The sequence below is a fragment of the Cervus elaphus genome, chromosome 21 (genome assembly GCF_910594005.1).
Source record: "Cervus elaphus chromosome 21, mCerEla1.1, whole genome shotgun sequence".
NCBI classification, from domain to species: Eukaryota; Metazoa; Chordata; class Mammalia; order Artiodactyla; family Cervidae; genus Cervus; species Cervus elaphus.
In genome coordinates, this window is record NC_057835.1 from 5684853 (window position 1) to 5709257 (window position 24405).

At 63.1% G+C, this 24405-nt stretch overlaps 3 protein-coding genes across 8 annotated transcripts; 2 read left to right on the forward strand and 1 right to left on the reverse strand.

The window, feature by feature from the left end:
* Nucleotides 1-51: 51 nt before the first annotated feature.
* On the forward strand, nt 52-6445 carry PYCR3 (pyrroline-5-carboxylate reductase 3). 2 transcript variants are annotated; one of them, XM_043879784.1, is made up of 6 exons: nt 52-683; nt 4109-4173; nt 4559-4738; nt 4944-5156; nt 5452-5544; nt 5706-6445. In XM_043879784.1, exons 3-6 carry the CDS (start codon nt 4562-4564, stop codon nt 5886-5888), a joined length of 666 nt encoding a protein of 221 aa, XP_043735719.1. In that variant the 5' UTR covers nt 52-683; nt 4109-4173; nt 4559-4561; the 3' UTR covers nt 5889-6445. The 2 variants fall into 2 exon arrangements, with proteins under 2 accessions (XP_043735719.1, XP_043735718.1); XM_043879783.1 differs by lacking the exon at nt 52-683 and adding an exon at nt 685-843.
* A 303-nt stretch (nt 6446-6748) lies between these two features.
* Nucleotides 6749-11210, reverse strand: TIGD5 (tigger transposable element derived 5). Its single transcript, XM_043879644.1, has one exon. The coding sequence runs from the start codon at nt 11082-11084 to the stop codon at nt 9159-9161; it is 1926 nt and encodes a 641-aa protein (XP_043735579.1). The 5' UTR covers nt 11085-11210; the 3' UTR covers nt 6749-9158.
* A 65-nt stretch (nt 11211-11275) lies between these two features.
* On the forward strand, nt 11276-24052 carry EEF1D (eukaryotic translation elongation factor 1 delta). Of its 5 annotated transcripts, XM_043879632.1 has the most exons (11): nt 11735-12258; nt 12293-12325; nt 14719-14733; nt 16825-17891; nt 19600-19720; nt 19820-19891; nt 22854-22953; nt 23066-23166; nt 23318-23536; nt 23652-23846; nt 23961-24052. In XM_043879632.1, exons 1-11 carry the CDS (start codon nt 12145-12147, stop codon nt 23997-23999), a joined length of 2076 nt encoding a protein of 691 aa, XP_043735567.1. In that variant the 5' UTR covers nt 11735-12144; the 3' UTR covers nt 24000-24052. The 5 variants fall into 5 exon arrangements, with proteins under 5 accessions (XP_043735570.1, XP_043735569.1, XP_043735568.1 ...); XM_043879633.1 differs by lacking the exon at nt 19820-19891 and having other exon boundaries at nt 11694-12258; XM_043879631.1 differs by lacking the exon at nt 14719-14733 and having other exon boundaries at nt 11733-12258; nt 23288-23536.
* Nucleotides 24053-24405: the final 353 nt, after the last annotated feature.

Sequence of the window (24405 nt, forward strand, 5' to 3'; positions counted from 1 at the left end):
AGGCCAGGTCTCTCCTGGGGAACACCTCAGGAAGGTCTCCCCTGCCTCCCTACATAGCTCCCTGAGAGGCTCTCAGAAACCAAAACCCAGGCTGGCCTGAGGAGCTTCTTTAACAGCAAAGCCGCAGAACGCTGCTCCCACGTTTCACTGGCTGCGTCAATTTTATGCTGTCACTCGGACCCACTGCAACTTGGGGGAAAGCTGACCACAAGCTGGGACCAGGCAGCCCTGTCCTCCGCACCCGACTACTCACAGGCTCCAAACAGAACCAGCGCGCCCTGTTCCCACCCAGAAACTGGCCCGAGGCCGGCAGAGTCCCACTCGCTATCTACTGATAAGCGGAAGTCCGCACATTGGCTGCCGGGAGTTTCATCAGAATCTGCTCAGCCGCCCCCTCCTGGAAGCTCAGCTGGCCGGTGTCCATCAGCGCTTTCCCATTGGCCCCGCGAGGGACCCCATCCCACAGCAGCCTCCACCCTTTCCGACCCTTCGCTTGTAAATGGACCCTCTCAAGTTGCTACTTGCGAAATTCACACACCAGTGGAGCACCCAAGTACGCAACCGGCCAGTGGACCGGACGCTTCTCGCGGCGCCGCGCCCCGCCTCTCGCGGCATTACGCACCGCACGGAAACCCCGGGAGAGGGCGGAGCGTGAGGTCTCCGCAGCCAGTGGAGGAGCGCAGGTGAGGCCCCCGCAGCCTATTGGCGTAGCTGAGGACGGGGGTGGGGCGCGGCGCGGCGGCGTGATGGCGGCGGCGGCGGCGGAGTCCGGCGGGAGGCGAGTGGGCTTCGTGGGCGCGGGCCGCATGGCGGAGGCCATCGCGCATGGCCTCATCCAAGCAGGTAGGGCGCCACGGGCGTAGGGCGCGTGGGGACCTCATGCTCGGGGCCAGCGGGCGTCCGAGACCGGCCTGAGGTGAGAGGGGCGGGCTTACCTGTCCCGTGCCCACCTGCCCCGCGGATCCCAGAGTAGCGCGGCGCCGTAGGCGCAGGGGCCCCAGGGTGGAGCTCGCCGGCGGGCGTGGGACAGGACGGCTCGCGGACTCTGCCTTTCCGGACTCTGTTTCCTCTGGGAGCGCGGCTGGAGGGGATGTGGTGGAGAGGCTCAGAGCCAGCCGTCCACACGGTAACCGTGAGGCGGTCGGAATTGGGATGCGCTGTCAGTGCATCAGTTCAGTCGCGTCCAACTCTTTGCTACCCCATGGACCGCAGCACGCCAGGCTTCCCGGTCCATCACCAACTCCCGGAGCTTGCTCAAACTCATGTCCATCGAGTCGGTGATGCCATCCAACCATCTCATCCTCTGTCGTCCCCTTCTCCCACCTTCAATCTTTCCCAGCGTCAGGGTCTTTTCCAATGAGTCAGTCCTTCGCATCAAGTGGCCAAATTATTGGAGTTTCAGCTTCAGCATCAGTCCTTCCAATGAATATTCTGATTTCCTTTAGGATGGACTGGTTTGATCTCCTTGCAGTTCAAGGGACTCTCAAGAGTCTTCTCCAACACCACAGTTAGAAAGCATCAATTCTTCAATGCTCAGCTTTCTTTATAGTCCAACTCTCACATCCATACATGACTGCTGGAAAAACCATAGTTTTTACTAGATCGACCTTTGTTGGCAAAGTAATGTCTCTGCTTTTTAATATGCTGTCTAGGTTGGTCATAGCTTTTCTTTCAAGGAGCAAGTGTCTTTTAATTTTATGGCTGCAATCACCATCTGCAGTGATTTTGGAGCCCAAGAAAATAAAGTCTGTCACTGTTTCCCCTGTTTCTCCATCTGTTTGCCATAATGTAATGGGGCCAGATGCCATGATCTTAGTTTCTGAATGTTGAGTTTTAAGCCAAGTTTTTCACTCTCCTCTTTCACTTTCATCAAGAGACTTTTTAGTTCTTTGCTTTTTGCCCTAAAGGTGGTGTCATCTGCATATCTGAGGTTATTAATATTCCTCCCCGTAATCTTGATTCCAGCTTGTGCTTCATCTAGCCTGGCATTTCACATGACGTACTCTGCATATAATTTAAATAAGCAGGGTGACAATATACAGCCTTGACTTACTCCTTTCCCGATTTGGAACCAGTCTGTTGTTCCATGTTCAGTTCTAACTGTTGCTTCTTCACCTGCATACAGATTTCTCAGGAGGCAGGTCAGGTGCTCTGGTATTCCACTGTGAGTGCATAAAATAACACATATGCCGAGTTTGGAAGATTCAGCACACAAACAAAAAGTAATGTATCTTAGTAATTTTTAATATTGATTACCTGTTGGAAGGATAACATTTTGGCTACCTTAGGTTAAATAAAATGTGTTATAACTAAACTTGTTTTTTTCCTGATTGTTTAATATGACTACTAGAAGTTGTAACGTGACATGTATAGGTTGAGCGATGTTTGTCTTGGACAGTCCTAGCTTAGAGTGAGATCTCGTGCCTCGGTTGAGTTGCCTGACCACTCTGAGCCTATGTCTCTTCTTTTGATTTGTTTGCCAGCGGCACTCCTAGTATCTGGCACTGCACATCTGGAGCCAGATCATCCTCCATCCTTCACGTTGTAGGGTGTTTAGCTCCCTTCTGTGGCTTCTCCCCACGAGAGGTCAGTAACATCGCCAGTTGTGAGAGCCAAAAATGTCTCCAAACCCTGCCAGTGTTGGGGGCAGGCAAAATCATTGGTTGAGAAGATCATGGCATCCGGTCCCATCACTTCATGGCAAAAAGATGGGGAAACAATGGAAACAGTGACAGACTTTATTTTCTTGGGCTCCAAAATCAATGCAGATGGTGATTGCAGCCATGAAACTAAAAGACGGTTGCTCTTTGGGAAGAAAGCTATGACCAACCTGACAGCATATTAAAAAGCAGACATTAGTTTGCCAACAAAGGTCGATCTAGTCAAAGCTATGGTTTTTCCAGTAGTCATGTATGGATGTGAGAGTTGGACTATAAAGAAAGCTGAGCATTGAAGAATTGATGCTTTCTAACTGTGGTATTGGAGAAGACTCCTGAGAGTCCCTTGAACTGCAAGGAGATCCAACCAGTCCATCCTAAAGGAAATCAGTCCTGAATATTCATTGGAAGGACTGATACTGAAGCTGAAACTCCAATACTTTGGCCACCTGATGCGAAGAACTTCCTTGGAAAAGACCCTGATGCTGGGAAAGATTGAAGGCAGGAGGAGAAGGGGACAACAGAGGATGAGATGGTTGGATGGCATCATTGACTCGATGGACATGAGTTTGAGCAAGCTCCAGGAGTTGGTGATGGACAGGGAAGCCTGGCGTGCTGCAGTCCATGGGGTTGCAAAGAATCGGACGCGACTGAGCGACTGAAGTGAACTACAGCAGGAATGGTGGTGGTGTCCTGATTGTGCTCCACAGTATTTAGGATCGTTTTGTGGTGATTATGGACTAGCTGTTTGCCTTTAGCTATATGTCAATGTCTAGAGAGATGAAATGTCTAGAGAGATGAAAATCATCAGAAAGCAGGTTATTGCAAGCCTCAGGTGTTTACTTGTAAAACTTGGAGTGTTAATTGCTACCCCCAGCTACATGGAGTTCATGTTGACACAGTGCAGGCAACACATAGTGGCTGCCACCATCTGTCCAGGTTGTGGGGTGCATTTCTGCCTTCTTGTTAGACCTTGTAGAAATCTGATCTGTAGAGGATTCTGCCAAACCGGCATTCTCTGCTTGGATGTCCCAGCACAGACACACCCATAGACACACCCTCTTCCTAGGGTTCACCCTCATCCCGCACCCTCCCTTCCTGGGCCTCCGTACCCACCATGCCCCCTCCCCAGCCTTCCTATTCCCAGTAGCAGCAGTCCCTGGGATCCATGTCCTCACAAGACAAGGCGAACTCCTGGTCCCTGTGTCCAGCAACGTGTCTGGACTCAGCAGCAGGTAGGCAGCAGTGACTGCCGGGTAGAATCAAGTGAGGCTGGTGGTCTGGTCTGGTCCCAGCCGCGTGGAACTGCCCCGCTGAGCTCCTGGCTTCTTGGAGAGGCTCAGGATGGCCCAGGTGTGGCTGAGCCTCAGAGACTTGCAGACCCGGCAGGCTCGCTCCACCGCCCCGCCTTCCTCACTGACACCCCCGCTCTTCTTTGTCTTTCCCTCCAGGAAAAGTGGAACCTGAGCACGTGCTGGCCAGCGCACCCTCCGACAGGAACCTCTGCCGTTTCCAGGTGAGCCGGGCAGTTCCCAGGTGGCTCTTGGCTCCTGTCCCTCAGATGCTCCTTGGGGCCAGGGAAGCGCTGCTTACTTGGCTAAAGTTTTGAGATGGCCTGGGCTGGGGAAGGGGAGGTCAAAGGCCAGAAGGAACATCAGGATCGTGGAGGGCCAGGGTGGGGTAAAGGGGTGTGCGTGCTGGGTGGGCAGAAACGTCATGGGCACTCACCGGCTCAGAGGGCTTGAGGCTGTGCTGCCGTCAGGGCCCACCTGAGGTCAGGTCCTGAGCAGGGACGGGTGGTCTGGCCGCTGGGAGTAGAGCCATCCGCAGTGGGGGCCTGCAGGGGGCTGCGGTCTGGAGGACGCCTGCTGACAGACCTGGCCCTGGCGTCCCCGCTGCAGGCCATGGGCTGCCGGACCACCCACTCCAACCCGGAGGTGCTGCGTAGCTGCCCCCTCGTCTTCTTCGCCACCAAGCCCCACATCCTGCCTGCCGTGCTGGTGGAGGTGGCTCCTGCCGTCACTGCGGAGCACATCTTGGTGTCCGTGGCTGCTGGGGTGTCCCTGAGCACCCTGGAGGAGGTGAGTGGCCCTTGAGGGTGCAGTGGGGCTGAGACGCTGACCTCAGGCTGGGTTCTGCTGACCAGACTCGACTTCCCAACCTGGCCATCCCAGACCGGCTGCAGCTGGGGCCCGGCCCTTCCAGAAGCCAGCATGGGTGGGTTGGGGAGCAGAGTTTTTCCGCTGGCTAGCACAGGCCTCACTGACCACAGCCTCTCTCTGGCAGCTGCTGCCCCCGAAGGCTCGGGTGCTCAGGGTCTCACCCAACCTGCCCTGCATTGTCCAGGAGGGTGCCATGGTGATGGCGCGGGGCCGCCACGCTGGGACCTACGAGGCCCAGCTCCTGCGGTCCCTGCTGGAGGCCTGCGGGCAGTGCGAGGAGGTGCCCGAGGCCCAGGTGGACATCCACACCGGCCTCAGCGGCAGCGGCGTAGCCTTTGTGAGTGTGGTGGGCAGCCCTCCCTCTGCAAAGTGGGACCTTCCCAAGCCCCCCCAACAGCCCCTGCCCCCAGGGATCCGCGCTTGTTCCTCAGCTGCCCATGTGTGCCCACCCCACATCAGTGCCTTCCTGGGCCTTTGAGGCCGGCCCCTTGGCAGACACCTCTGGGCTCCGGCCTTGGCTCTGGTGGCTGGTGCCCTGGGCCTTGTTCTGAAGGTTCCCAGCCTTTTCCAGGCTGGGTGCTGAGTCCCAGGGAGGGCTAGCTTTGACTCCCGCCCCCTCCCCACTGCTACAGGTGTGTGCCTTCTCTGAGGCCTTGGCTGAAGGTGCTGTCAAAATGGGCATGCCCAGTGGCCTGGCCCACCGCATCGCTGCCCAGACCCTGCTGGTGAGACCCTGCTGCACAGCCCGGGGAATGTGTAGAAGGGGAGGGTCAGCATGGGGAGGCGGCCAGCTGGCCTGAGTTGAGACAGGGTGCTGGGGGGGATGAGCTGCAGACAGGCTGCCAGCACCGCCCCCCGCCCAAGTCACCCCAACACCTCTCTCCAGGGGACAGCCAAGGTGCTTCTGCAGAAAGGGCAACACCCGGCTCAGCTGCGGACTGACGTGTGCACACCAGGCGGCACCACCATCTACGGGCTTCATGCGCTGGAGCAGGGTGGGCTGCGGGCCGCAGCCATGAGCGCCGTGGAGGCCGCCACCTGCCGGGCCAGGGAGCTCAGCAGGAAGTAGGTGCGGGCCACACCTCTACCCTCTGGTGGCTCGGGTCCCCTCTGTCCTACAGGGAGGAGGGGCCCTGGCCCGCAGGGAACACAGCAGGGTGTGGCCCCTCCCTGGACCCTAAGCTCCTGGCAAGGGCAGGGAGAGCTGGCCCTGATGACCCTTCCCTGGGTCAGGAGCCCCGGAGGGTCCTGTGGCCTGGCCTCTGACTACCGGATTTGGTTCTCAACATGTCCGTGAAGGGACCAACAGGCCTGGAAAGCCAGAAACGTGGGACCTTTGTTGGGGGACAGACCCATCCCACACAGGCCCAAGTGCTGGAGCCCCTTCCTGCCACCTGCCAGGCGTCTGTGAACAGGGCTGACGCACCCACTGGCCACCCCCACTCTGCTGCCCGGCCTCAAGCCCTCCCCGAGTTTCAGCCACCAGTGTCCCGCTGGCCCTCAGCCAGGGACTGCTTGTCTGACCCCGGCCCTTCTACTAGTTAGAAGGGTCAGCCTGAGTCCATTTCTTCACCTATTTTTTTTTTTTAACCTTTAAAATGGAAATAAAGATGCTGTCCTATAGCATGGAGCGATCAATGTTTCACTGGAGGTGGATAAAACCAAATCCCAGTGCCTGGAGTCCCATCAGCAAGGCCCTGGGCTCAGACTCAGGTGGGTGGTGCAGACGGGGCTCCCCTCTATCTCCCATCACCCCCCTCAGCAATGCGTCAGCCAGCAAAGTCCCTGGGCCCAAGCTGGGGCCCTGCCCTGAGGTGGCCAGTCTGCGTGAGGCATCTGTGGGCCCACTGCTGTTCCTCCCTGCTTCTCAGATGGTGTTCTGGAGCTACGCACTGGGTGGTTACAAAAGTAAGACTGGGACAGAGCTTGTGTGAAGTGGGCATGTTCAGCCTTTATTATAAAGTGAGGCTAGCTGTGAAAGGGCCCCTTGACAGAGTAAGCACCTCAGAGCCCACTCCAGCCCCCCTGCCCCCGAGATCCTGACCTGCTCTTGGGCCCACAGGCTCAGGGCCAATCCCTGCACTGGCAAGGCCCCTTCCTCACCGCAGGCTCCAGGGCTCCATCCGTGGTCCACTGTCACCTGGGGGCTTGTTCCCCAGTGTGTGGCCCCTCGGGCAAGGCTGGCCTCACACGGGTGGGTTCACTCTCCCGACCCCCCTGGTGGGCTGGTATCAGCCAAAGTCATGGGTGACACTTTCTGCCCGCTGCTGATTCTGCCAGGCCAGCCCTGAGGTCCTGCCTGGGGGCTGCTGGCTTGGAATTCGTGACCCTCGCTGCCTTAAGGGTTCAACAGATGATGGTGAACAGGAGTGGAGAGCCTGGCAGCTGAGATGCCTCGGGCCCAGCGGTAACCACAGCAAGGCACTTCAGCTGTTCTCCCCACGGTTCAGAGCTGAGCTCCAGGAGCTGGGCCTGCACTCTAGGGAGGAGGACTTCAGAGGCCCTCACGTGAGGTGTCCCCAGCCCCACCCTCGACAGAGCCCTGGCTCTTCAAGGCCCAGACCAGCCTGCGCTGTGCCTCATTTCTGCACTGCCATCTGGGGCCGGGCACTGGCCAGAGCTGCCTTCTGGGGTGCAGCCTCAGTGCCCCAGAGGGGGTGAGGCAGGAGGCTCTGTCCCAACACCCAGTTCTCAACATCAACCGCAGCCCCCCTGCCCAGGCCCCAGGGACAGAGGATCAAAGGTGAGACGGGGAACCTGGTCAGACGGGGAACCTGGCGAGAGGGGTGGCACCGAGGATGCCACCAGAGACTACTCTGGCCCAGCGCCCACCCAGGCTCCAAGTCCGCTCCCTCGCAGGGACCTGCAGGATAGAGGCCCCGCAGGTGGGCTATGGTGAACAGGCACTCTCGCCTGGGCCCCTGACGGTGTGACATGCAAGACATCCTGAGGCCAGAGGTGCGGGCCGGGTGCAGGCCTGCCGCAGCTGCTAGCGGAGTGAGGGCAGCAGGTGAGGTGGAGGCTTTAGCCGGGGCTGGTGGCCATGCCTCCCTTCTCGCCTGGAATCCTCCGCACCATCGATCAACTTTCAGATCTGACACATACACGTACATGTGTGGGTGTTTTGATTAGAGGTGGTTCCAAGGAAGAGCTGACATCTTTGCTCCGGGGGCACCCCCGTGGCCCTGCCACCATGCATGGCCCTTCCCTCCCAGAAACACATCACCTGGGTGCGGCCTCCACAGCCCAGGAGCACCAGGAGGCAGGGGCAGGTGAAGAGGTGGGCAGAGCACCGAGGCAGGCAGCAGCACCTCAAATCCAGCCCTCCTCAGGGCTCTGGGCGTCTCTGCCGGGCAGCCCCTGGGAGACCTGGGTGTCTCAGCCTCAGGCCCCCAACAGGGTCCTGAATCTAGAGCTGAGTGGAGCAGCAAAACAGTGTGGGAGCTGGAGGGTCACACGGAGCCCTCGCCACCTCCTTTCAAGCCGTGCCACCCAGAAGCCTAATTCACAGCCTGTGGGAAGCGGCTCCTCGGCTACACCCCTGGCAGTGCTGGGAGCTGGGCAGCCTGGGAGGGGAGCTAAGGCACTGAGGGTTGTCCTGGCATGGCTGGCGGTGCCACAGGGCTGCTCCGAGAAGACAGCATGGCTCCGGGCCCTGAGGCTGCTGGGGTGTAGGGCAGGGGCCCAGGTCTAGTGCTCGTCAACCCTACAGAATGAAAGCTGTTTAGAATAGCATTTCCTTAAAGATAAAAAACACAAGAACCTTGGCTGCACCCAGAAACTTAAAGCCCCATCTTTCTTTCCCAGCCCCCCAAGCATCTGCCTGAAGAGTACCTGGAAAAAACAGAGTTAATGCGCCAAACCAAAGACCAGTGGTGTGTTTCCCACTGGGACGACCACAGGGCTGTGGTCCATGGGGACCGGATGCCGGGCCCTTGTCCAGGGCAAGTGCTGGGCCACGGGGGCTGGGGGGACAGGAACGTGGCTGGGGCAGCCCCACAGGGGCCAGAGAGAACACGGCTACCTGCTCTCTGCTAAGCGCTGTGGCGTATGCCAGGTCCGCGTGGGAGGGCACCTTGCCGAGCCACGTGTGGGCCTGCCCGGGGAGGAGGGGTGGCCACGGCCTCTCTTCCAGCTAACCCAGCACCAGATGGGGTGCCAGTGGAGGGGCCGGCCCTTCACCAACAGGGCTCTCTTGGGCCAGGCCGGGATCCCTGTCAACCCCTGAGCTTTGCGGGTGGGCCACTCCAGGGAAGGCAAGGCAAGACGGGATCTCTGTCTTTCCCCCCTCCGCATGCCTCAGGAGAAAGGCCACTGGGGGCTGCCGGGGCGGGCTTGGTCACAGCCCGTCGTCGGGAACCCTGGATGAGGGCCCGATGCCCCCCAGCCTCCGGGCCGTGCTAATGAGCGAGCGCAGCTGCACCAGCTTCTGCGGCCCCACCTCCCGGGGGTCCTGGGTCTCCAGCCACCGCAGCGCTGTCTCCAGACCCCGAACGGCCTCCCCAGCGGTGGGGACGGCCTCCTCCTCCTCTGCTCCTCCTGCCACCGCTGAGGGTAGGCTGGCAGGGAGCAGGGGGCCCCCGGGGACCAGCACAGGAGGCCGGCTGGGGCCCCAGTCCTCTCTGCCACTGTCGGGCAGCCCCCCATCATCGTCCAGGTGCAGCCACTCGGCCACCTCCTCAGGAGCCAGGCGTTTGTAAGCCAGGGCTGCCAGGTGTGTGAGGTCGCTGAGCACCCTGCTGCGCTCCGCGGCCTCCTCGGCCTGGCCAGCAGGCTGCCCAGCGCGCTCCTCCACCGGCCGGGGCTCGAAGGCAGCCCGCAAGCCCAGCAGCCAGCAGCGCTCAATGCTGCCGGCCTGCACCAGGTCCCAGGAGAGGCCGGCCAGGTAGAGCATGTCCTTGAGCATGAAGCTGCGCATGAAGTCCAGCGGGGACCCCCCAGCGCAGGACACGGCCAGCCGCAGCAGCTCCCGCTTGTACAGCTGCTTAAACGCGACCACCACCCCCTGCTCCAGGGGGGCGGGTATGTGCACCCGGCCGCTGCCCCTGCACAGGAACAGCACCCGCACGGCCCCGTCGGGGGTCTGCAGCTCCTCCGGGGGACCGATGGGCTCGGGCCGGTACCTCCTGCGGGTCTCCTCGCTCTCCTCCAGGGCGGGCATCCTGGCCCCATAACTGGGGCAGGGAGGGTGGGCCACCAGCAGCACGGCCTTCTGCTGCAGGCAACTGCGGCGCAGGTAGCGCCTGACACCCGGGACGAACTCCTCGAAGAACCAGCCGCGCAGCAGCGGGCGGCTGAGCCAGGCGTCGGGGCTGTAGCGGTAGGAGGCGGGGAACTTGTCCTGGTTGTGGTGGCGCAGGCTTGGTGGGTCTGGCAGCTGCCCGATGACCAGCGGCTTCAGCTTGTGGCTGCCGGTCAGGTTAGCGGCCAGCAGGACCGTCACCCGGTCGCCCCGCCAGCGGCGGCCGCAGCTCCCCGCGCCCACGGGCGCAGCCTGCTCCGGGAGCAGCTTCCAGTAGAGGCCCGTGACGTTGGCGTTGTAGATCTGTTCGTCGCCGTAGCCGCCCTCTGCGGGGGCCAGGGTACTAGCGGCGAGGTCGGGCAGGGGCCCGGCGCGGGTGGGCTGCGCGGGCTCCTGCTTGACGGGCGGGCCAGGCGCGGGGCCGGCGGCCGCGGGCTCGGCCTCGCCGTAGATACGCTGGCTGGAGATGCCGTGGCGCTTCTGCCAGCGCCAGAACCAGCCGTGGCTGGCCTTGAAGGTGCATTCGGGCCCGTAGATCTGGCGCGCGAAGGCCTCGGCCTGAGCCTGGATGAGCGGCCCCGACAGTGGCACGCCGTGCTGGCGCAGCGCCAGGAACCACGAGTAGACGGCGCGGTCGATCTCCTCCTCGTTGGCCAGCCGCATCTTCTTGCGCTGCGTGCCCACCTCGCCACCCAGCTGCTCCAGGAACCAGCGCAGCTTGGGTTCGTCCTTAAGCCAGCCGCGCAGCGTGCCGCCAGGCACGCCGAAGTCGCGGCACACGCTGGCCTGCCGCTCGCCGCCCTTGACGCGCTCGATGGCTTGCAGCTTATCCTTGATGGAGTAGGCCTTGCGGAAGGCCATCTTCACGGCGACGCGGGGCCGCGGCGCGGGAGCGGGGGGCGGCGGCCGCGCGGCGGGGACCGGGGCGGGCGCGGGGGGCCGCGGCGGTTGCATAGGGCGTCCGGGCGGGGGTCGGCGACCGCGGCGAGGGGCCGGGACGGCCGGGGGTCCCGCAGGGTACATGGCTTCTGCGGCGACCGCGACGGCAGCGGGGCCGCTGGAGCCGGAGCCATACGCCCTCCCGGCCGGCCGCGCTGGGCCGGCGCCGGGGGCGGGGCCGGCCGGGCCCTCCCCTTTGTCTCGCCCCGGGCGCGCGCAGGCGCGCTGGGCCCCCAGTCCCCGCGCCGCGCCGCGCGTCACTGGCCCCCGCCCGCCGAGTCCATCCGAGCTGCGGCGGAGGGGGACGGCCGGGGCCGGCGCCGTGTCCAGTGGTTTGCTCCAGCTCCTCTCGGAAAGATCGAGCTCCGCGGGGGTCTCCCACTGGCTTCTGCCCTCGCTCCCGCGGGGAGCGTCTCACGGAGGGCCCGGGCCGCGCGGTAGGGCGTGCGCGCGGGTCGCGTCCCCCGCGCTCCGGCTTGTGGTAGAGCCCGCCGCTTCACTTCCCGTGCGCGGACCGCGTGGCCCTCCCTTTCCTCTGCCGTCGCGCGCCGCCGAACCCTGCTCGTTGGTCGCCGCGTCCTTGGCTGGCGTGTGAGTACCGCGGCTCGCGCCGCCAGGCCCCCGGGCCCAGGGGAGGAGCGGCCCGCGCTGCGCAGGCGGGGGCCGGGCTGCAGTGCCGCGGAGTCCGCGGCGCGGGGCCTACTGCGGGCTGGTGGCCGCGCGGAGGGGCGGGGCGCGCGGGCCATGTGCCCGCTGGACCTCTGCGGCTGGGCGGGAGGGCGGCGGCGGGCATACCGGGGCCGCTCTGCCCCCCGCCTCGGTGGGTGACATGGATGTTTGCCCAGCCGTGGCCCGGGCCTGTAGCTTCCCGTTTGTACGCGTTTGTTGAACAGTTGACTGCTGCACGCCGGCTCTGGGCCTGGGGTCCAGGCGCGGGCCCAACCTCTGTCAAGCTGTCTCAGAACCTGGACAGTTCACGGACGCGGGGAAGAGTAAGGACGTGATTGCTGGGTGACTCAAACACCGCCTTCCTTGAGAGTGGTGGTGGTGGAGCTAGGTTTGGATAAGGTGGTCCGGGCTGTTGGGCAGTGTCGCTGGAACGAAGGGAGAGGCTTGTGCTGGAGCTAAGTAGGATGGGGACCCGATGGAGGCGTCTTCAGGTTTGCAGAGCAAAGTGCCGCGGAGAGCAAGAAAGCCGTTTGTGTGGGTGATCCTTGTCTGTCAGGAGGGCAAGTTGACCCTGGCGGGCCTGGGGCTGAGGAGGCCCCAGGTCTTGTCTCAGAAGCAGTTCTGACACTCCCAGCTCCTCTGAGAAGCCTCAGCCGGTAAGTGGGCTGAGCTCACGGTGACTGCGTCCTTCCCGAGACCACCCTCCCCACCAGCTCCAGACGCAGGTGTCCGCTGAGAAGGGGTGGCACACAGACTCCAAGGAGCAGGTGCTCTGGGCCAGCTCTGCGGGGCGGTCAGTCCTGGGCCAGGGCCGGGGGTTCCCTCCAGCTCCTCACCTTGGAGCGCGGCCGCTGTGGGCTTCACAGGAGCCTGGGTGGGTGGCACGGTCCCCTGGCAGAGCCCCTTGCAGTCCTGGGGAGCTGGGTGAGGCTGCAGGGCTCAGCACAGCTTATCTCCAGTGTTTGTGCCCTGGTGTCAGGTTTCCGGGGGCTGCAGGCAAGAAGTGCTGGCGTGAGCTCTGGCCCTGTGCCCGTGTTTTAAGATGATATGTGTGATTTCAACGTGGACAACATTGTGACATTTGTGTGAAGGACTGGTGTCAAAGTGAGACGTGGAGTCCCAGCCCCTCACCTACTGGCCCGGGACGTGTCTCCCCTCCTCCAGCCCACCAGTTGTGTGAGGGGTCACGGGTTCTGGGTGCACGCTGCTGGAGCCGCCCCGGGGGAGGGGCGCAGGACCCGGCGGCCAGGGTGGATTGATGGGGCACCAGAGACGGGGCAGAAATAGCGCCATGGCTGTGGCATTGCAGTGTGGACGGGGCGCTGGCTGGGGTGGGGTGCCATGGGCAGACACAGCGTAGGGCTTGAGTCTTGGGGTGCAGGCGCCCCACTTCCTGCCTGCGAGGCAGGTTGGCATTTCTGAGTGGGAGTGAACTGTCCAGGAGTCGGGTGGGAAAGCGTCTGAGGAGGAACATGGGGCTGTGGCGGTCACCCCTAGGGGAAGGGCAGGGGGCATCATGGCCCTGCACTTGCCCCGGGGCATAGCTGCCCTCACCCGCCCTCCTGGACCCTGTACGCATGGGGCGCTCTGTCCGGCAGCTCTCGGTCAGGCCACGCCAGCCGAGGGCCCTGTCTGCACACACCTCACCCCGATTCCCACTTCCTGTGGAAGGTGGGCATAGCGCTTTGATCCCCAGGTAGATCACCTGGGAGCCCCTCTGTGTGGCTGCGATGGGGCCGTGTGAGCCCTGGGTTACCTGGAAACCTCCATTCACCCAGGGACTTGTGGGCCCCCCACCATGGTGTCCTCACCTTCGGGACCCTGAGGCCAGAGTATTCTGGGCAGGGCCGCTGCCCGGTCCCTCTGTCACTGCAGGAACGCCCTCCCAGCTGCGCGGAGCCCCAGCCTGGGCCCCGCTTTGGAGACGGTCCGCTGGGCAGAGCTGGTGTACTCACTCCCCGGGCCTGGGCTGGGAGGCAGGGGTGAGCTGCTTCACTGCCTTCACCCCGGGGCCTGGCAGCCCTTGTGGCCCCTCTTGTGCAAGAGGTCTCAACTGGCCTCAGTGGTCAGCAGCCTGCCCTTGGCCCTGCAGGCGAGCCAGCGGTCTGGCTGTCCTGAGATACCCTGGCACCCCGCCCTCCAGCATCTTGTCCCGACACCGGCTTCACCAGCCGGCCTGCACTGTGTGGTCGGCCTCGCTGGGATGACTGTCCTGCGCAGTCCTCCTCCTCCCGAGCCTTGCTGCATGCCCCCTGAGGTTCCTGGTGCGCCCTGTGTGCCGCTGACCTGATGCTGGCGCTCTAGTGCTGGCCTCAGCGTGGCATGAACTGGGGGGGGAATGGCAGGACCCTGGGGGGCAGGGCTGGCCGGGTCCTTGGCTCCTGGGATGCTGCCCCTTGTGAATTCAGGGCCAGGCGCCCCATCTGTCCTTTTGTCCCTGAGAGGCCTGTGGGGACAGTGGCACCCTGCCCATCTGGGCTTTTGCCCCTGCCCCAACAGTGGCCCCGAGGGATCCAGAGGCCTGGACCCTGTGGAGTGGGCGATCCCCACCCTGCTCCCCGTGGACAGTGGGGTGCTGGAGGTGCTGGCTCATGCCCAGGTGGGCTCAGGGCGGAGCCCAGCTGGGGCCTTGGTGCTGCAGGGGCTCCGGCCCATTTTGAGCGACAATGGAGCAGTGCTGCCTCGAGCGTGGACTTGGCCACCCCCTGGGATTTGGGCGGGTTGGAGGCGGGAGGAGAAGGGGACGACAGAGGATGAGGTGGCTAGATGGCATAACCGACTCAATGGACATGAGTTTGGGTAAACTCTGGGAGTTGGTGATGGACAGGGAGGCCTGGCGCGCTGTAGTCCATGAGGTCGCAAAGAGTCGGACACGACTGAGCGACTGAACTGAACAGGGATTTGGGGGTGAGCTCTGGCTGTCTTTCTCCTCCACCAAACGTGCCTCCACACCGCCTCACCAAGCAGCTTTAGCAAAGGCCCCCAGCCTGCTCGGGCCGCCCTGTTAGACCACCTCTAACCTTGCTGCTTTCTCTTCATGCTGTCCTAGGAGACCAAAGGGAAAGTAAGTACCCTCCTGCCCCAGGCGCCTGGGCACCACAGCCCAGCCCCTGTGCCTGCTGCATCCTGACACCTCCAGGGTGCCTGACCTCATCTGAAGTGGAGGCTGGGCCTGGGGGGTAGCCTCTGCTCTGTCCCGGGCCAAGTCAGCCCCAGCCCCGGCAGTGGGGGGTACCCCTGAGCAGGGATCAGCCTGCGTTCCTCCACCTGTGGGAGGGCAGGGTGCCACCACCGCCCCGGCCATTCCTGCTCTCAGGCATGTTCAGAAACGGCCCCCTTGTCCGGAGCAGTGGCTCAGAGGGCTCCTAGCGGAGCCTGGCCTGGCGTGAGGAGCCACGTGTCTAGGCTGCTAGGTTCAGGCAGAGCTTCAGCCTGGTGGGCAAGGCTGCTGTGTGAGGGTCTGTGGGCGTGGGCAGAGGGCAGACAGGCCTAGCCTGGTAGGCCCGCAGCCCACGGGGACAGTGGGTGATGTCACAATGGCCCTGCCCCCTGGTCACCCGGCCCTGCCCCCCATCACTGCCTCTGCCGTCAGCCTAGCCTCGGTAAGTGCTGCTTCTGCCCAGCAGGAGGCTCGAGGGGACGGCCAGGGACCCCTCTAAGCCTGAGGCACCTGCCCCTCAGAATACAGGGGTCTCTCTGAAGTCCTGGGCAGATCGGGACTTAGGCTGTGCATCACAGGGTAATTGGAATCGGGTTTTGGTTGGGGGGATGGTGTTAGGAAAGGCTGTAGACCCTGCAGGGAACGGTAGGTAGGGTGTGCCATCAATCTGCCTCCCCCTGGGGCCTCATCCTGGGTGAGGGCTCCACAGACCTCACAGCAGCAGCAGGGGGACACGGGACGTCCTAGGGGGCAGCTGCCCAGCCCCTGGGCCAGTTGGCCTGGTGCCTCTGCTTCCAGCACAGGGTTCAGAGTAGGGTCTGAGGAGCATGGAGACCTTGGCCAGTCCAGCCCCACTCTAGAACTGGCCGGTCTGGTGTGGGCTTGGGGCCCCTGGTGCATCCCAAGAGCAGGCTGGCTTCCTGGGCGGGGCTGCTTCTGGCAGTGGGGGGCGCTTTAGCATTCTGGGCTGCCTGGGTGGGGTCTAGTCTTTGTGGAACCTGATGCCCCAGAGCAGAACGGGGGACCCCATGCCAGCAGCAGGATTGGGGTGTAGCAGAAGCTTGTCTAGGGGTCATGCGGGAGGTGCAGAGCCCCGTGGTCACCTCCCAGTGTTCCGGTGATGGAGCCCCTTAACCAAAAGGTGCTAAAGTGCGGGGACAGGACTCAGGTTCCTGTGTGGCCCCTCGAGGTGCACCCATGGTGGGGCTGATTGCCTCCTGCTCTGGAGACGGGGTGATCAGGTTCTGCCTGGGCCACTGGGTACCTTCCCTTTTAGAAAGTGATTCCCTGCTGTGTCCCCAGATTTGGCCTCCATGGGGGTGGGCTCTCACCATCTGCTCCTGGCTGCCCCTTGTCCCTGACCCTCCAGTTCCCCCTTGGAACAGGCCCTGCTTAGGATGGCAGTGTGGCCATGCGGGTGGGAGACTCAGGTCAGGCGGGGTGTCCTGTGAGGGGCCGTCCTCTTGAGACCGCCAAGTCATTTCCCTAGAACAGAAGCCCTGGTGCCTCGGGGGTTGGCCAGGCCTAGTGAAAGCACAGGACGTCCAGTTAAAATTTCAGATGAACAGTAAAGTCACTTTTCCCAGTTGAGACTGGGAGTCTCAACTGTTTCATGGGACAGACTTATTCTCAAGATCATTTGCTGTCAATGTCAAAGTCAGATTAGTTGAGTGTATCTTGTGTTTTACCTGGTGGCCATTCTTGGGGTTCACAGGAAAGGTTTCTATAACCAAAGAGGTTTGGAAAGTGTTCTCTGGACCTCTTGGAGAGAGCCTGGGTACTTGTTGGATGAGATAAGTTTTGCAGTTAAGATGATACACACGCACACGTGCCCCCCCCCGCCCCGGCCCTGCACACGCGTGTTGACTGCCTCCCGAGCTCCCTGTGCATGCTGACCCAGGGCACCCCATTCGGGAGGCTGAGCGGGGAGGGCCGACTGGGAGGGGCCGTGTTGCAACTGCCCTCTTGTGCTTACTTTTTAACGCTGCACGCAAGATGAGGAGCGGGAAGGCCGCCTGGGCCCTGGAGACCGTCTGGGAGGACAAGCAGAAGTATGGGGAAGCCGAGCGGAGGTTCTACGAGCACGAGGCCGCGAGAGCCGCCACCCAGCAGCTCCTGGCCGAGACGCTGGCCATGAATGGGCCAGGTCAGGAGGACGAGGCGGACAGTGGCGGCAGGAGCGAGCCTGGGAAGAACCTCGACGGAAAGAAGCCACTGCAGAAAAAGAGGAAGCGCTCCCCGAAGGGCTGGCTCAGCCAGGCGGACCTGGCCCTTGTGGGCCTCTCGGCCGACCACGTCTGGCTGGACAAGCCGCTCTTCGACCAGGCGGAGAGCTCATACCGCCAGAGGCTGGCCGATGTGGCTGCCCAGGCAGCCCAGCGTCCCACCCTGGCCCCCGGGGACCCCTGCACCCACGGGAGCCAGGTGGCTTGCCACCACGTGACCTGGGGCATCTGGGTCAACAAGTCGTCCTTCGACCAGGCTGAGCGGGCATTTGTGGAGTGGTCTCAGGCCCTGCTGCTGGCTGCAGAGGGGAGCGGTGCTCAGGGGGCTCCCGACACGGGCCAGCGGGCGGCTGCCCTTGACCTGCGCCTTCTCCACCAGTCTGGTCCACCGGCAAACGGCCAGCCACCGCTGGGCAGCCTGCAGGCGCTGGTGCGAGAGGTGTGGCTGGAGAAACCCCGCTACGATGCAGCCGAGAGGGGCTTCTACGAGGCCCTGTTTGACGGCCATCCGCCTGGGAAGGTGCGCCTGCAGGAGCGAGCCGGCCAGGCAGAGGGTGCCCGGCGGGGCCGCAGAGACCGGCGGGGCCGCAACGCCGCGGGAAGCAAGCGGCTTGGGCCGCGACGGGCCAACGGGGAGGCCGCCTGTGCCCTGCCCTACTGGTACTTCCTGCACAAGGACGCCGAGGCTCCCTGGCTCAGCAAGCCCACCTACGACAGCGCGGAGTGCCGCCACCACGCGGCTGAGGCCCTGCGCATGGCCTGGCGCCTCGAAGCTGCGTCCCTGGCTCACCGACCTGGTGCCCGGCCAGGCCCGTCCGTGTCCAGCCTGAGACCCAAGTAGGAGAAGCGTGCCGGCTGGGTGCCTGGGCTTCCCAGGCCAGCATGCGCCCCTCCCTGCTCCCACCCTGGCAGGGCTCCTCCCAAGACTGCCGGCCCCCCAAGTGGGCTACCCCAGCAGCTCTCCAGGGATAGGGCTCTGCCCCGGGCACTGCAGCCTCTGGGCTCCACCTGGGCCTGCATCCTGATCACTCCCATGGGGTCGGAGTGGGCCCAAATGTGGCCTGTGTGGAGTTTCCCCTCTGGCCGGGCAGCTTGCAAAGTCCCCCCTGACAGTCACGGGTGGGGGCTGGGGTGTGCGATGGCGGGTCCTGGTCTCTGATCCCCACTGGGCCCGGCACCCCACCCCTCCTGCCGTCTCCCCTCTGCCCTCATCTGAACCTACCTGAGATGAGGTGGGTGTCTCTGGTGCTCCACCTGAGTCTGAAAGACACCCACTGGACCAGGCCAGCTTGCCTCCTGCCTGTGAATCTGGGGGTCTGGCCCCAGAGTGATTTTGTGCAGTGCCAGCTGATCTCTGGGGGCCAGGGCCTGTCTGAGGAAGGGGTCTGCTAGCCTGCGGGGCTCAGGCAGGTGGGCGGAGACAGGTGGACCGCAGGCAGCCTGGAGGCACAGCATTAGGGAGAGGGCCAGCGGGCGTGTGGGGCGCTCCCTGGACCCCAGACTCTGGCAGGAGCCCCTCTGCCCCCTCAGAGGGCATAGACATGCTGCTTTGATAGGGTCTTGGCCTTGGTGTGGGGTCTGTTGTGGTCAGATGTTCCCCAGAAGGTCGGAGGTGAGGTGTGGGACTAAACAGTCTTCACGGTGCCTCTTGGGGGAGGGGTGGGGGGGGTCTCAGGGTCCCTCCTCTCTCATCACTGAGGTCCAGTGGTGGCCGGGGATCTGCAGCAAAGAGTGTTGGTTCGATCGGATCCTGTTCTGTTGCACTGGCTGAGGGACGGGCAGCCCTGAGCAGCGGACTTTGCTTGTGTCGTCTGGGCTGTGGCCCAGGTCTAGCGGCTCCCCTGCCCTGCCGAGTGGTGGAAAAGCTGCCGGCTGCAGCCTTGAATGTGGCTGGATCCGGCTCACAGACACACCTGGAGCAGCCAGACTCACACTCGGGGTGTTAGAGAGCGATTGTTTTCTCTATTGGTTTTCCCACCATAGCAGTTAAATGCAGTATAATAAGCTTGTTACACATTACTAACATTTATGTGAGGAATAGTTTTTCTGTAACAAATATTCAGTGAAGTGGGGTGGCCTTATTTTGTATTTTTGCAAATCTTGTGTCTGGCTTAATAGGAGACAGCTGGATTCCTAAACCTGCTATGCATTCAGTGTGTGGGTGTGTATTGTCTGACCAATCCCGCCTTGAACAGATATGTGGTGGGGAAAGGAACGACCTTGGTGACCCCCAGAGGTCCCTGGCCATGCTTTGAGAGTTGCTCATCTTGGGGACTGGCCTGGAGACCACCAGCCTTAGCCCTGAAGGGGGTCCATACAGTGGGCTTGGGGTTAGGGGGGGTCCCAGGCTCATTGTAGCCCATGCTGAGAATCTCTGGTGCCCTCTTCTGGGACCTGGAGCCGTCGCCACCCAGGACTGGACAGCTTGCCCCACTCCCTCGGGGTCCAGGCCGTCGGGAGGGTGCGTGTGTGGGCAGGTCCTGGGGCCTTGGTGCGGGCAGCCTCTCCTCCTGGCGGGTCTTAGTCTCTCTCTTCTCTTCAACAGAAAAATGGCCACAAACTTCCTCGTGCATGAGAAGATCTGGTTTGACAAGTTCAAATATGACGATGCAGAAAGGAAGTTCTACGAGCAGATGAACGGGCCCATGGCTGGCTCCTCACGCCAGGTAGGGGCTGCTGCACTTGGCCTTGGGGTAGCTGAGGCTTTTTTTCTTTTTTAATTTTAATTGAAAAAAACAGACAGGTTCTCTCTGCACCATCTGCAGGAGAATGGCGCCAGTGTGATCCTCCGTGACATTGCGAGAGCCAGAGAAAACATCCAGAAGTCTCTGGCTGGAGTGAGTACTGCCCTCACGCCAGGCGGCCTGTCTGGCATTTCCCCCAGCATGGCCTTCGGGGCACCTTGGGGTGAGGCGTGCAGGGCTGTCCACCGCACTGCAGGAGAGGGCGCCCTCCCTCCCGTGGCCTCGCCAAGCCCGTGGTCACCTGGCACTGCCTGCCTCGCGGCGGTGGCTCCTGTCACCCCGGGCCTGCGTGCTGGCGCCTCCCTCCTTCCTCCGCCCCCGTCAGTGTGGCTGTCCCCAGAGGGGTGGGTCACCATGTCGTCATGGTCGTTCAGGCGCTCAGTCGTGTCCGCTTTGCGACCCCATGGACTGCAGCACGCCAGGCCTCCCTGTCCTTCACCAACTCCCAGAGTTTGCTCGAGCTCATGTCCACTGAGTCAGTGATGGCATCCAACCATCTCATCCTCTGTCGTCCCTTCTCCTCCCGCCTTCAATCTTTCCCAGCGTGAGGGTCTTTCTAATGAGTCAGGTGGCCTCTTTGCATCAGGTGGCTGAAGTGTTGGAGCTTCACAGGGCATGAAGCTACCATCTTGATTGCAGGCCCAGAGAGGGGCCTGCAGCCCAGCGTGGCCTCCCGGCCCACCTGAGGTCAGGAGGGGAGCACAGCCCCGTCCAGCTCTGTCCCTGGCCTGACTGGGGCACGGCCCTTGGGGATGGCAGCCCTGCTGTTCGCCCGCCCAGGGCCGCAGGGTAGTGTCCAGCCTCGGGCTCAGTGTCCACAGAGCTGTGCTTCTGGAGACTCCAGGAGAGAACCCACCTTCCTGCCTTTTCAGCCTTGAGAAGCTGTCCACATGCCTTGGCCTGTGGCTTCCAGCCAGCGGTGTCGGGACTATGACACCCATTTCCATCTCGTTTCTTTCTCTCTCCTGCCTCTCCCTGATGGGGCCCTTTGTGACAACACTGGGCCCTGCAGGTTAATCTAGGGTAGCTTGCCCATCCAGCTCCACAGACCCTCTGCCCTGGGGTCACCTTTCCACAGGGTCAGGGGACTTTGAGCTGGCTCTGTAATGACAAAGCATCACACACCAGGTGACCGAAACAACACAAACTTGTTTTGACAACCTGGATGGTCAGACTCGGAGCGGAAGGTGTGGATGGGGTGGGCTCCTTCTGAGGTTCTCAGAAGGAGAGGCCTTGGCATGTTGGCCGCTGTCTTTTTCCTGTGTCTTTCCATCTTCTTTCTGTGAACAAATCTCCGCTGCCAAGGACACCAGTCACTGGGTTGGGACCCCTATCATGACCCCGTTGCAGCTGATTACCCCTGTGAGGACCCCACTGTTGACAGTGTCTCCCACCCTGAGGCCCTGTGGTGGGGCCTTCAGCTGCCCGGGAAGGGTGCCGGCCCAGCCCTGGGCTTGGGTTGGGACAGACGGGCTCAGCACACACCGGGGCTCCAGAGGTTCCTGGGGGCTGCTGGTGCCAGGCAGGCTGCAGGCAGGGACGCGGGCTTCCGGGCGCAGAACCTCAGGTGGCACCGCCCGCACCCTGCGGTCGTGGAACGGCCCCCGCCCTGAGCCCTCGGCTTCCTCCGCAGAGTCAGGGTGGGAGGCTAGGCCCGGGGCCTGGGGGCCATGGGCTGAGCGGCTGGTGTCCTTGTGGCCGTGCGGCAGGTGGGGCCTTGTCTGGAACCTGTGACCTGGGGGCCCGTCAGTGTTGTCGGGGCTGGGGCTGGGTGGCAGGCACAGAAGCGCGAAGGTTTGAGGCTGCAGCCACCTCGAGGCTCCGGGACCTGTTTGATCCGCTTTGTGGGTGCGGATCCTCCAGGAGGGCAGGCCTGGCCTGGCTGTGGGGGAGCCTGAGGCTGGTGGAGCCCTGGAGGGGGGTGGGCTTCCGAGAAGCAGGTGGTTCTGGATCACATCCCCTAGCCAGGGGACCCGCGGACCCTCCTAGTGGGAATTGCAGCGCGAGTTGAGCTGCGAGCCAGAGGCGGAGATGTGGCCAGGGTGGTCAGCCGTGGGGGCGGGGCGGCCACCCACTGACCAGAGTAGGAAGCTGGGGGTGGTTGGGGTGGGTTCCTGGCTGACATGAAGGGAGGGGGCGTCCGGGGCTGGTCGCTGCCCCTTCCCGTCACCCAGCACCACTGGCCGGCTCTGCTGGGTGCTTTGTGTGGTGGGAGTGATGGCCTGTGAGACACGGTGTCAGCCCAGCACTACCCGCTGGTCCTGGGACGGGGAGCCAGCGTCGGTCAGCCTCTGGAGACCTTCACCTCGGTAGCGGTCTGGGAGTGTGCAGGGCACGGAGCAGCCACGTGCTTTTCCAAATGGTGCTTGGTGGGCAGGCCCAAGGCCCCAGGTCTTTCTCGTGACTGGATGCTGGAGGCGGGCAGCAGCTGTCTGAAAGGGCTGGGCGCCTGTCCTGGGAGCCATTCCACTGGGTGCAGGTGCACGTGACCACATGCCGGCTCCTGGCGTGTAGCTCAGGCTCGAGCTGTGGCGCCATGTGGGTGAGCTCCCTGGGCAGTGCCGCCTGGGGCAGACGACGGATCCCCCTCAGAGAGGAGCAGAGCAGGCTGGAGGCTGGACCGGAGCTTTCCAAGGCGGGCAGCCGTGTGGCCCGGGGAGGCAGGGCCAGGCTGCCGCTCCTGCACCGGGTGCTCATCCTTCTGCCCCCGGCGGGTCCTCCCCTGCTGTCCTCCTGTTTCTAGCTCAAGGCTGTACTGCCTGGTCCCCCTGCCCTGGGTCTGGCTGCTCCTGGAACTGTGAGTCCTTGGCCTCCTCCCGCTGTCCCACAGGCAGCGGCAGCTGAGGCTCAGCTCTGCGCTGCCTCCGTGTCGGGGCAGCCCGAGCCCCCGGCTTCCTGGGCTGGGTTCCCACCCGGCTGTGGTGCTGCCTCAGCCTGGTGCTCACAGGGCTCCCCCCGCAGGCTGAGCTCGGGGCTCTGCTTTAGCACAGCTGTGAATGGGGGACCCCGAGGGGCAGGCAAGGGTGTGAGCCCTGCCTTTACTCCTGCCTTGCAGAGTGCAGGCCCCGGGGCCTCCAGCGGGCCCAGTGGAGACCACAGTGAGCTGGTCACCCGGATTGCCAGCCTGGAAGTAGAGAACCAGAGCCTGCGAGGGGGTGAGGCCCTGGGCTGATGGGGGTGGGGGGTGGGGGGTCCCACCCTGGGCCTGATGTGGGGGTGTCCCGCCCTGGGCCCTGCCGTCCGACCAGCATCCCTGTACCCCCACAGTGGTGCAGGATCTGCAGCAAGCTGTCTCCAAGCTGGAGGCACGGCTGAGTGCCCTGGAGAAGAGCTCGCCTGCCCACCGGGCCACCGCTCCACAGACCCAGGTGAGGGCCCACCCCCACCAGGGACCCCCGGCCTGGTGCTGAGGAGCTGGGGGCCCTCTGCAGGCTGGCCCAGGCAGCAGTGAGGGGCAGGGGCCTGGGGTCCTGCCTGTGTGGGTCTCAGCCTCCACACCTGCTCCCCCCACCACGGCAGCACGTGTCTCCCATGCGCCAAGTGGAGCCACCCAGCAGGAAGGCGGCCACCGCCACGGAGGACGATGAGGATGACGACATTGACCTATTCGGTAGCGACGAGGAGGAGGACAAGGAGGCTGCCAGGCTGCGTGAGGAGAGGCTGCGGCAGTACGCAGAGAAGAAGGCCAAGAAGCCTGCCCTGGTGGCCAAGTCCTCCATCCTACTGGACGTGAAGCCTGTGAGTGGCTCACCTCCGACCTTCCCCTCCCCTCCCCATGCCTGGGGTTCTGGAGGGGTCAGCACTGGGCAAGGCAGGTGTAAACTCAGCCTGTGCCCCTTCCCTCTCACCTCAGTGGGATGACGAGACGGATATGGCCCAACTGGAGGCCTGTGTGCGCTCTGTCCAGCTGGACGGGTTGGTCTGGGGGAGCTCCAAGCTGCTGCCTGTGGGCTACGGCATCCGAAAGCTGCAGATCCAGTGTGTGGTGGAGGACGACAAGGTGGGGACAGACCAGCTGGAAGAGGAGATCACCAAGTTCGAGGAGCACGTGAGTGAGGGGGCGCACTCGGAGGTGCAGGGGTGTCCCACGTGAACCCCTGGCCAGGCGCATGGGACTTTCGGAAGCAAGGCCCCGTGTGACCACCAGCCTCCCTGTCTGCAGGTGCAGAGTGTCGACATTGCTGCTTTCAACAAGATCTGAGCCCTGGCCTGAGCCTGTGCAGCCTTGCAGCCAATAAAGACAGATAGATTCCAGCCCTCTGGCTCCTGTGTGTCCTAGTCTGGGCCCTGTGGGTGGGCACATCCAGGGAGTGAGTGCCCTTGGCCTGGGTCCCTGGTGTGGCCATGCGGGCACCCCTCTGCCTGCCCACCTCATCCCCTCCTCGCTTAGCTCTCAGTTGCACTGCCATGCCCAGGTCGAGCCCTAACAGTGTGCATTGTCTCCACTGGGGAGCGGGGGGTACCTGGTCCCCCACCATCTCCACTCCGCCTCCTCTTTTTGAGTTATCCCCATGGGTACGAAAGTGCCAGCCTGGAACCATCCAGGGAAGAGGTCCCAGTGGCCGTCCTGACCATGCCCTTGAGACTATAGATAGTCACCTGTGGGA

Bases quoted from the DNA above. Each gene is read 5' to 3' on its own strand.
- PYCR3 (XM_043879783.1), top strand. From the start codon at position 747: ATGGCGGCGGCGGCGGCGGAGTCCGGCGGGAGGCGAGTGGGCTTCGTG. The intron at 4,174-4,558 runs GTGAGCCGGGCA...TCCCCGCTGCAG, and splicing joins GGAACCTCTGCCGTTTCCAG to GCCATGGGCTGCCGGACCAC. The intron at 5,157-5,451 runs GTGAGTGTGGTG...CCACTGCTACAG, and splicing joins GCGGCAGCGGCGTAGCCTTT to GTGTGTGCCTTCTCTGAGGC.
- TIGD5 (XM_043879644.1), bottom strand. From the start codon at position 11,084: ATGTACCCTGCGGGACCCCCGGCCGTCCCGGCCCCTCGCCGCGGTCGC.
- EEF1D (XM_043879631.1), top strand. From the start codon at position 12,145: ATGGAGGCGTCTTCAGGTTTGCAGAGCAAAGTGCCGCGGAGAGCAAGA. The intron at 23,167-23,287 runs GTGAGGGCCCAC...TGTGGGTCTCAG, and splicing joins CCACCGCTCCACAGACCCAG to CCTCCACACCTGCTCCCCCC. The intron at 23,537-23,651 runs GTGAGTGGCTCA...CTCTCACCTCAG, and splicing joins TCCTACTGGACGTGAAGCCT to TGGGATGACGAGACGGATAT.